General features: G+C 31.3%; 1 protein-coding gene and 2 non-coding genes across 3 annotated transcripts; 2 read left to right on the top strand and 1 right to left on the bottom strand.

Moving 5' to 3' along the window:
- Positions 1-4,227: 4,227 nt before the first annotated feature.
- Positions 4,228-8,883, bottom strand: LOC145075015 (chalcone--flavanone isomerase-like). Its single transcript, XM_079021315.1, has 4 exons — positions 8,703-8,883; positions 8,397-8,555; positions 4,647-4,870; positions 4,228-4,564 (listed from the first exon to the last, which is right to left on the bottom strand). Exons 1-4 carry the CDS (start codon positions 8,806-8,808, stop codon positions 4,346-4,348), a joined length of 708 nt encoding a protein of 235 aa, XP_078877441.1. The 5' UTR covers positions 8,809-8,883; the 3' UTR covers positions 4,228-4,345.
- Positions 7,894-7,965, top strand: TRNAC-GCA (transfer RNA cysteine (anticodon GCA)). The gene has a single exon. It is a non-coding gene; the product is annotated as a tRNA-Cys (tRNA).
- TRNAC-GCA (transfer RNA cysteine (anticodon GCA)) lies at positions 8,128-8,199 on the top strand. The gene has a single exon. It is a non-coding gene; the product is annotated as a tRNA-Cys (tRNA).
- Positions 8,884-10,325: the final 1,442 nt, after the last annotated feature.

Raw genomic sequence — 10,325 nt, 5'->3', positions numbered from 1 at the left:
TAAATATTATGAAATCTCATTTTCATTTGTAATTATCAAAATGTCCATGATAATTATAGTATGTAATAAATATATTTTTACATAATTATTTTTCATATATTTGTCGTATCATTATTGTTTGTTTCATAAATTATACTTATTGTAACTTATGTGAGTTTTTTCGTCGTGTTATCATATTTATGCCTCAAAGATATTATATATATTTGAAGCAAGTAGTCTTCTTACATCTAAAACACTAAATATAACCAATAAAGCAAACAAAACAATTTTTGTAATAAGCGATGACAACATACTAGTTTTAGTCATTTTATGAAAGTGATGACAATATTTAAAATATTGTCTTTTTACCAAAAACCATATGGTGCACTTTTTATAACTCTTTTTACCAACAAAGTAATATTATGTATTTTTTTTGTTGGTGATTTTAAGTGTAAGAGTTTTATATGTTATTTTCTCAAACTAAACATGAATCTTAGCTTATCATAACATATTTATCATATAAGACACTTTTATAGCATGATAACCAAACATATTCAACATACTATATTTTGAGACCAAAATAAATAGTTAGAAGACTTGTATTCCCCCCCCCCCCCCCCCCTAAAACATATAAAAAGTAGAAAAATGAGGGATATGAACTCAACTTGATAATTTTTCTTAGAAGATGATAAGATGGGGTAAAAATCAAGTCTTGGAAGTTAACACCTTCTTGAAAATTCAAGATCTTGCCTAGGGTTTTTGGTTCAAGAATATGAATAAGGTAACCAAAAGATGATGATAAATAGTAGTAGAACTCAAAATATGAATGGAGAACTTACCAATTGCTAAACACTTGGAAGGAACTTGGACTAACTTGAGAGGATCTTGAGAGGATCTTGAGAGAATGAGAGAATATAAGTGAAGTTTTGCAAAAGTGATAGTGTGTAGAAGCGAGGCTTGGGCCGAGAATTTAAGGAGGGAGAGGTTGAGTGTTAACTTAGGTAAAGAAGCATGCTTAGAAAGGGTGATGTGACAAGTGCATGACCTTTTGATTAAAATAATCTAAGTATGGTTCTTTGATTATAAAATATAAAAGTGATCATGATGACTTTAGGGAAGGAGGGGATGGTTGGGAGAGAGGAGACAAAAGGGAGTTCTTAGAATTTTTTATAAAGTTTATCTAGTCTCTTATATAAACCTTGGCATTTTATAAAAATGTGGTAAAAAATGTTGTGTAGTTGTTTAATTTGTAAGGTATAATAACTAATAATAATGTTAATCAATATTATTAAGAATAATATTAACACCTTATAAATTAACTGTTTCTCAACTTATATATATATATATATATATATATATATATATATATATATATATATATATATATATATATATATATATATATATATAAAAGTGTTAAAACTCAATATACTTCCGTTTTCTCGGTATATGACATTTTTTCGGAAAATTAACCAGAGTATAAAATTAAATACTTTGTCATATTATATTACGTTCTATAAAGTGTGTTCTAATACTATATAATTATTGTTTATGGCATGTTGTAGTGCATTTAGAGCCGATAACCAATGTAGATTTAATGTTTTCAATGACTAAATCGTCGTAACTTTTAAATGTGAACTCCGTTTTTAACGTTCTATACATCTACGGGTTCGTAAACACGAGTACATCGTGTTACGAATATTATTTATACCAAAATAATATTTGTGTGATTTATCTAATTTTAAGCTATTGCTAAGTTATTATACTTAACCAAGAGCGTTTACTCGATAAATGAACCAAGATGGCGTATGTAGTATTATAGTCGTCAATAATACATTAGGAGGTTATGAAAGTTTACATATCAACGCATTAACCTAAATTTACGCTTTGGTTGACTTTTTTTGACCAATTTTGACAGTTGTCACATCATGGTGGAGCCTCACAGTGTGACAATCAGTTTTGGTGAATCCCTAATCCTTTGGGCATTGAGCCCTATTTAAAGGACATTATGGCTAGGGTTCGAGGTCATCCAGCCTCGATCACCCTCTTAAGCACTAAAACCCTAACCCTAGTCTCCGTCACTCTTAAAAGTTCATTCTTCATACTTTGTTGACATCTTTGAAGGAGAAGAAAGCCCTTTGTGAGGTATATCCTCTTGCAAGCAGCATATTCGTCTTCTAACTTCTCTTCTAGTCTTGGGTGAGTGTTCAAGACTCAATCTTTTCTTTGCTAGGTTGTTAGATCTTGGATTTGGCCCCTTTTCTTCATATTTGGTGGGTTCTAGAGGATGAGATCTCATAAAGCTTGCAACTTTATGAATATTTAGGCTATTAGGAGCATTTAACTCTTTGGATCTAAAGTAGACTTGAGTTTTGAGGCCATGCATAGAATCTTGGCCCTTTTGCCCTAAAAATGGAAAGGACATGCATAGGACATGCATGTACCTAAAACTATGATTTTTATGGTCCAGAAGGTGTTGGAAACCCTTCTGGAAACCATGGTAACTCAAAGGATTAAGTGCTTAATGAGTGGAATGTGTTTTATGCTTCCATTAGGAACTTAGGGCTTTGGACCTTGAATTATTGGCAAGGTTTTAGGTTATGGTTTGGACTTAGTTAGAGCTTGGGAACTCCTGGAATGGGTTAGAAAATCAGCTTAAGGAATTAAGTCTTGCTGAGACGTGGTAAAGCTTCAGCACAGCATGGTGGTTGGGATGAGCATGCATGTTTTGTCGTATTGTGACCACGACATGGCTATGGATGGCCACGATGTGGCGGTCAGCTATAGGTTGACTTTGACCAAAGTTTGACTTTGGGATGTTTTTGGTGTTTTGATTAGTATTTGAGCTTAAGTTATTATGATTGTGTAGGTGGCTAGTAGAGTCAACATTTGGAGCTGTGATCTGTGTAGCTATTTCTTCAGACTGAGAGGTGAGTGTTCCTCATTGTACTTGTGGGTCGAAGGCACCAATGTCGGCGCACTAGGTTACATATCCTAGTTATAGGATGGTGTTATGCTAGTATATGACTGATTAGTAGACCTGTATGATTATTTGTATTTGTTGGTTCTGTGTTTATGTTTATATGTCGATATATTGTGGTTCGGTTGAGGCGGTCCTGCTTTGTGCTGAAGGAAAAGATACACGGGGCGGTCCAGATAGGTTGTAGGCCCTTCAAGGCGGTCCATTGATCTCGAAGGCCCGTAGAGCGGTCCAGATAAGTTGTAGGCCCTGCGAGGCGGTCTAGTCGGGCTGAAGGCTCATCATATTTGCATGTTATTTGTTGTTATGTTGTGTGTTGGTACTTGGGGGAACTCATTAAGCTTTGGCTTACAATTTCAGTTTATTATTTCAGATACTTCAGAGGATCATGGGAAAGCAAAGGCTTGATCATGCACATCTTCCTATTTTCATGATATTGGATTTTGATACTATGATATAAATTTACTTTTAAAACAATGGATTTTCTTGTAAACAATTATGGATAATGGGTTGTTTTTAAACATTAAATTTTTAGTGATTTTTGTATTGTTACACTCCATTTTTTTTAAATGTCACTTTCTCCATCTACACTTTTAACATTGTAAAATATCATTTCTCATCCATTCATTTTCTAAACTTTCGTGTTTATCTTTCGTAGTATCTATAATCTGATTTTCATTAATAACTTTTGTCCGTTAACTTTAAAAAAGTAAATCTTAACATTCTTATTTTAATATGTGTGTCATTATAAATTCAACGTAGTCAACATTTTAACGTAAATTTCTAGTTTGTGTTCATTAATTTTTTTCTAAAATAAAAAACTTAATTGCTTTTTTAATATATGTGTCGGTAAAAAATCGATTTTTTCTACGTTTTAGATGTATTTTTTTTATGTTTTTGTATTTAATTTATATGTACGCTTCATATGCATAAATTGTGTCACATATATACAATTTTGATGTTATTTAAGAAAACATTACTTAATTATTTTGATATATGTATCAGTATAAATTCAAGTTTCTTTACGTTTCCACATAAATTTTGTGTATGTTTTCGTGCTTATTTTGTATGTACGTTTAACGTTGCTACATAAATTTATACCGTTTTCATTCAAAGGTATAAATTGGAGTTAGTTCGTATATTTTTCTACCAATAAATCAAACCGTACCCAACTTTTATAGTTGTCAAAATTAAACTTACAAAATAGATTGGTACTGACACACCACGTTGCGGGAAAAATCCTAGTTTATGTTAAATCCCATTCAAAATTAAAAGTAAAAGGTCATTGAGCTTTTATTTTAAGATCACATGCGTAGTTAATCGACTAATCGACGCATACATTTTATACTCTTTGCACCATTATTATTAAAAGTCCAATTATACCTTTTACAAACCATTCTTCCCTAATTCAACACTTTCGGTTTCAGTTGCTTTCCCCTCAATTTGTTCCATGAAATCCGAGAGTCTTGACGCCAAACTTTGTTTGGTTGCAGGAGAAACACCATACCTTCCGATCACCGACTCAATTACAGCTTGCCCCAATTTCTCATTCTCCAACACAACATTTGGAGCTTCAGGTATACTGCCATCTTTCGAGAAGCTGATCTGTATTTAAACAAAAGTAAGGTTGGAGTTTTAATATTGCTTCGTTAATCGGAGAATTAAAGATGTGAAAGTAGAAAATTACTGAAAGTGAACCGATGGAAGAGGTTGTGAAGAGAATAGAAGAGTCTGGTGGAAAATTTTGGTCCTTGAAAACCTCTAGAAACTTATCAATGGTGATGGCGTCTGCATCTGTGTAGGTTCCGTTTGATTTCCAAACACCAACGCACATTTCAGATACCTTTTCAGAGTATTGTTTACCAGTTAATGGTAGTATCATTGTGACTTGAGTCAGTTTCTCGAAGGGACCTGTAGATGGAATTACTGAGATATACATAGGAAATTCAACCAAATAGTTATGTGTAGTCTAAAATTTGTAGAAATTCTATAGAAGTGGGTGTAATTAACCATAAAATAAATTAGGTTTAAAGTGTATTCTTTACGTATCATAATTTGTATGTTTTATCTCGGGTGTAACTAAGTAGAGTATAACCAACTCATGAAATATTTGATATTGGTTTGAAAAAATACTCGAAATTTCAAGTTTTGTAGTAGTCTAATCAGCTAGATTAAACCCTTGGTTCAATAGTATCAATGTTAAATTTAAATTTCATATTGAACCACTCCATACTATTTGTTGAATATGTTTCGAAACCTTTTATACATGCATGAGATTTTTTTGTTTTAGGAAACCTTTCCAAGATTGTTGAATAAAGAGTGATCTTGCAGCTATAAATTTTCCTATTCTAAAGAAACGCTTTTTTCAAGAATCTTGCGTTAAGCTGTACATAAATGAACATACACTTTTGTATTTTATGTGGTAGTTTGTATTTGTGTTGTCTATGTTTTATTATATGGTAGCCAAATTTACATGGAGTTAATTACTTGGGTGTTAAATTGACCTATTACATAGAAACATTTTCTTATTTTTAAGGGTTTTAGAATATCATTATGACTCTTTGTAAGGCTCTATATAAATTTATTAGATCATCTTTTTTCATTCATTCATAAACTATTGTTCTCCCCTTTACCCTTGAAAAATTTCACAACCTTGTGACTTCCTCTTTTGTGTTCCATAATCAAAAATAATACTAGTGCCTTTATGGCTTTTACGTTTTCAGGTTACACTCAATTTCTAGTGTTCTTCATGGGTGATTTTTATGTTTCAAACATCCAATCATATAATAACAAGTGATATATGAGACAAATGTTTCAAGGTTCCAAAACCCTTATACCCTGCATCATATATAATTTTTTCACAAATCGTTAAAAGGGTTCTTTGAATTCGATTTTCTCTATTCTCTCTCATTTTATATTGACATTTCTTATATATCAATTTCTTTCACAGACTTATTTATAGTCCTAATCGACTTTTATTACCCTACAAACATGCTTCCATACTATGATGTTTTGATTGAATTGATTTCTTATAATATGCTTCAGAGTAAAATTTGTTTACTATATGTATAATTTGTTGATTTCTTGAAATCAATTTTTGCAAAGAAATTTACTTGTGTTGGAAAATCTATTTTATGTGGAAATCCTAATTGTGTATTCATATAGGAGGTAGGACTTTGAGAGTCATTCATGATATCAAAATAAGATTTGAATTTTTAGAAATGATTAGATTTCTAGATAATCATCACTATTGAGAATGGATGCTAAATACTCATTATGTGGTACTTGTGCAATAGTTCACGTGTCACCTAGTTTGAAATATACATGAGAAGTAGATTATGTAGATTGATCTACCATGCATGAGGTTGGACCTAATCAATGTTAACTTTGTAATTAAGATTGAGTTGGGATTGAATATGCATATACATTATTTACTTGATTATTGTTGAACTATTCACTCTTAAAATATTGAATTCTTTGAATTTGTTGGTTTTGGCTAAATAATTGTTTATCATTATTAAATCTTTTGGAGATTTGACTTTGACTATGGATGATCTTCATCATCCAAAACTCATTAAGAGTAGTCCTCATGTATACTTACTAGTCTTTTTAAGATTAACACTTGTATTTTGACATGTTTCATATTAGCATTCTAGAAAGAAACCGATGAGGGGAGATTATGAATATTTAGAAGACATTTATTTGTAATGTTATACATAAATTATGTTTTGGTGATTGATTAATACTTCCCTCGCATTTTGAACAACCTATGTTGAATTTGAACATTGGGACATCGTATTTTTCGCATTTCTTATTTGACATTAATAGACTTCAAACATTGGATTTTATATTTATTTTAAAAAAAATCACTTATGCGAGGAAGTCTAATGACATCTACTATGTTCATGACACCACGTCTATGTCATGTTGAGTCGGTGTTGCATTGAGTTCTATAGAAATCAAGATACATTTTCTTATTTTATGTGATGATTTTTATTTGTGTTGCATGTGTTTTATTGTATGGCAATCAAATTTACTAATTTGTGAAGTTAATTGTTGGCCATTAATTTAACCTATTAAACGGCTAATGTTTCCTTGTTTTTAGGGGTTTTAGAGTATCATTACTATTCTTTGTAATGTTCTATATGCTGACTAATATAATCATAATGGATAATGAATTATTTACTCACAATACATATACACACATAATGGGCTAAGTGAAAGGGCCGAGAACAATGTGGGCTGACAAACTCTATTGGGCTAGCGAGATACATACATAAATACTAACACTATCAAGAATAATAGTATAATACTAATGTCTTTGCGACCTTTTTGTTTTGGGTTCCCACTTAATTTCTTGTGCTTCTCGTGGGCGATTTTGTAAGTTCAATGCGTCCATCATATTATAACGATATCCATATTAAATTTGAATTTTATTTTTATACAGATGAATGATTTATTAAAATTTTTAAACATTTATAGATAATGAAAATGAATTTCTTAAAAGAACTTATTCATAACTTGTTGACCTAAATAATGAAATATATATATATATATATATATATATATATATATATATATATATATATATATATATATATATATATATATATATATATATATATATATAAAGGTTGCATGCTCTGTGGATTCGTCGGGATAACTTAACTTCATCAAATTTTGCTTTAATGGGGAAAATCATGATTGATACATGTGACACATTAATTTCTTGTTTCCATTAAAAATGTCTTGAAGTTTTTATCCTTCAGTTAACAATTCCATAACAAAAGTCGATTGTCTAAACTTTAGAGAATGACTTACAGTAATACTATGCTAGAATTAATCGGAGACTATCTGCCTACTGCCTAATAAGATCAAGACGTTAAAAACGACCTAATTAATTAATATTTATTTTTTATTATTAAATCAATCAAGGGTCCATAGCTCAGTGGTAGAGCATTTGACTGCAGATCAAGAGGTCACCGGTTCGAACCCGGTTGGGCCCTTTTTTATAATTCGTTTACTTGTAATTTCAAAATTTACCCTTATTATAAGCTTTTTGTAATGAGTTAATAACAACTAATATCACAGCAGAAGTTAAAGTTTTTGTTGTTATCGGTAATTATACTTTTTTTTTTCTAACGAATTTATAATGTTAAAATCAATAAGGGTCCATAGCTCAGTGGTAGAGCATTTGACTGCAGATCAAGAGGTCACCGGTTCGAACCCGGTTGGGCCCTTTTTTTTTTTTTTTTTTTTTTTTGTAATTTCACTTTTTGCCTTTATTTCTACTTTTTTTTGTAACGAGTTAATAACACCTAATACCAAAGCAGAAGTCATACTTTTTGCCCTTATTTGTAATTATACTTTTTTTTTTTGTGACGAGTTAATAACACCTAAAATCAGAGTCATAAGCACAAAATTAGTTGAAGCTTACCAGTAACAATGTCTCTGAAGAACTCAACGGAATCTGTCAACTCAGCAGCAGTTTTTCCCTTCCACTTAACGGCGAGTGACGGCATAGCTTTATCCTCCAGATACACACCAATCCCCGTGAATTTCACGAAGTTACCATCGATTTCCATACCTCTCACACCTTGCACATGATAGAAACCACGATTTACACGATTCAAACTCCAATTAACAATAAAATTGTAAACCTAACCGAAGAGATGAAAGTGACATGATTTTTTATCGGTGGAAGATCAAGTTTAATTACTGATTTGAAAATGGAAATTAATACCTGCGCCGGCGAGGAACAAAGCGTTGGTTGCACCAGGAGGTTTGACGGATGGTGGAAATACGACGGATTCGATCTGGAGACTGGTGGGGGACGGCGGTGGAGCCATGGTAATACAGTCGGAGTTCGAATGGAGAGAGTGAGAGAAGGTGTTTGACTGATGGTTTAGCTCTTATGGTGGTTGGTATTTTTATCGATTTATGGAGGGAATGGAGGTGGTAGATAGATCGTGTGGCGTGAAGAAAAGCTGACGTGGACGCTCGAGATCAAAAACTGCACTTTGTTGTTGTTTTTATTTTTTAAGATACTAATTACATAAATTACAAAACTAGTCCTTGTAGTATATTTTTTCTTTATAATATTGTCAAATGGATCCAAATTTTTGCAAGTGTTGTAGACATGCTTTTTGGTTTCCAATCACACATATCACAAGTAAATGTGCTTATCCAGTATATTTTAGAGTTATATTTGATGTAAGATAGCATATAAAGAGGAAACAAATTATCATGTTAGTAGTAGGGTGAGCAATTAAAATACTTGTTGGAACTAAATTGATTGGAAACCGAATATATAATTTGGTTCGGTTTCAGTTTTTACATATCTATAAATTTGGTTATTGGTTTATTAGTCGGGTTTGGTTCAGTTCAAGATTCTAATAACTAGGAGTGAGCAAAATACTCGTTGGAAACAATACTGAATTAGAACTAGATCGAATACGTAATTCGGTTCGGTTCGGTTTTTGGTTCCTCCGTATGACCGTATCCATAAATTTGGTTTTTTGGTTCGGTTTTGGAATCGAGTTCACCCCTACATGACACCAACAACACTTTAAAAGTGAGAGACAAAGAGAGCAAATGGATAGAGCAATTCGAGGCTTGAGACTTATTCATGTGTCTTCTATTTTTTTATATATTGTTTTCATCTCTTTTTTGTGCAGCACTATAAAGTAGGTCCTAATACCCCTTTTTTTTTGCCAAATACTACAAAATAGGTCATTCATATTTTTTAAAGTAGGTCCTAATATTTTTTATATATATTTTATTGTAAGTTATAAGAATTTAGGAGAGTCAAAATACCTACATTTTCGTAATATAAACTCGCCCTCGGAAGAGACGATAAGTATTACTTGTAAAATTTTAGAACTAAAATGTATTTGATTATTTTATTTTTTAAACAATGTCGATATAGTACTAATTTACAACCATCCGTCACATTATAATGAAGTTAAAATCTACTTAATGGCAAATTCTTCCAAATTCAACTTCGAAATGCCCTTGTAGAAATAGAAATCATCCTTAGTTTTGATAATATATTCTCCATTTATAAACAATTAGTATTTTAGCACATGATTTGTCGTGGGTTCTTACGTGTGTTTTTCTTGCGTGTATCACAACTTTAAAAACACTAAAATTTTAAAAGAAATAAGCGTTAGATGATTTATTAAAAGTTAAGAAGAGTTTAGGGACTATTTTTGTAAGTCGAATGATTTTGAATAATTTATAAGAATCTATAGGTCATAACTAAGTACCATTAAGTACCATGCCTCTTATAAGTAAGATTGAGAAAAGTTTAAGGATTATTTTTATAAGTCGGATGATTTTTAAATTATCCATAATTTTATATAGG

The sequence above is a fragment of the Lactuca serriola genome, chromosome 9 (genome assembly GCF_051521515.1).
Source record: "Lactuca serriola cultivar US96UC23 chromosome 9, Lser_US96UC23_V15, whole genome shotgun sequence".
Lineage (NCBI taxonomy): Eukaryota > Viridiplantae > Streptophyta > Magnoliopsida > Asterales > Asteraceae > Lactuca > Lactuca serriola.
This window is presented reverse-complemented; position numbering and strand designations above follow the sequence as displayed.

Coding starts and splice junctions, on each gene's coding strand:
- LOC145075015 (XM_079021315.1), bottom strand. CDS start 8,808: ATGGCTCCACCGCCGTCCCCCACCAGTCTCCAGATCGAATCCGTCGTA. Junction 8,556..8,702: donor TTTGTTCCTCGCCGGCGCAG/GTATTAATTTCC, acceptor ATCATGTGCAAG/GTGTGAGAGGTATGGAAATC. Junction 4,565..4,646: donor CTTCCATCGGTTCACTTTCA/GTAATTTTCTAC, acceptor GTTTAAATACAG/ATCAGCTTCTCGAAAGATGG.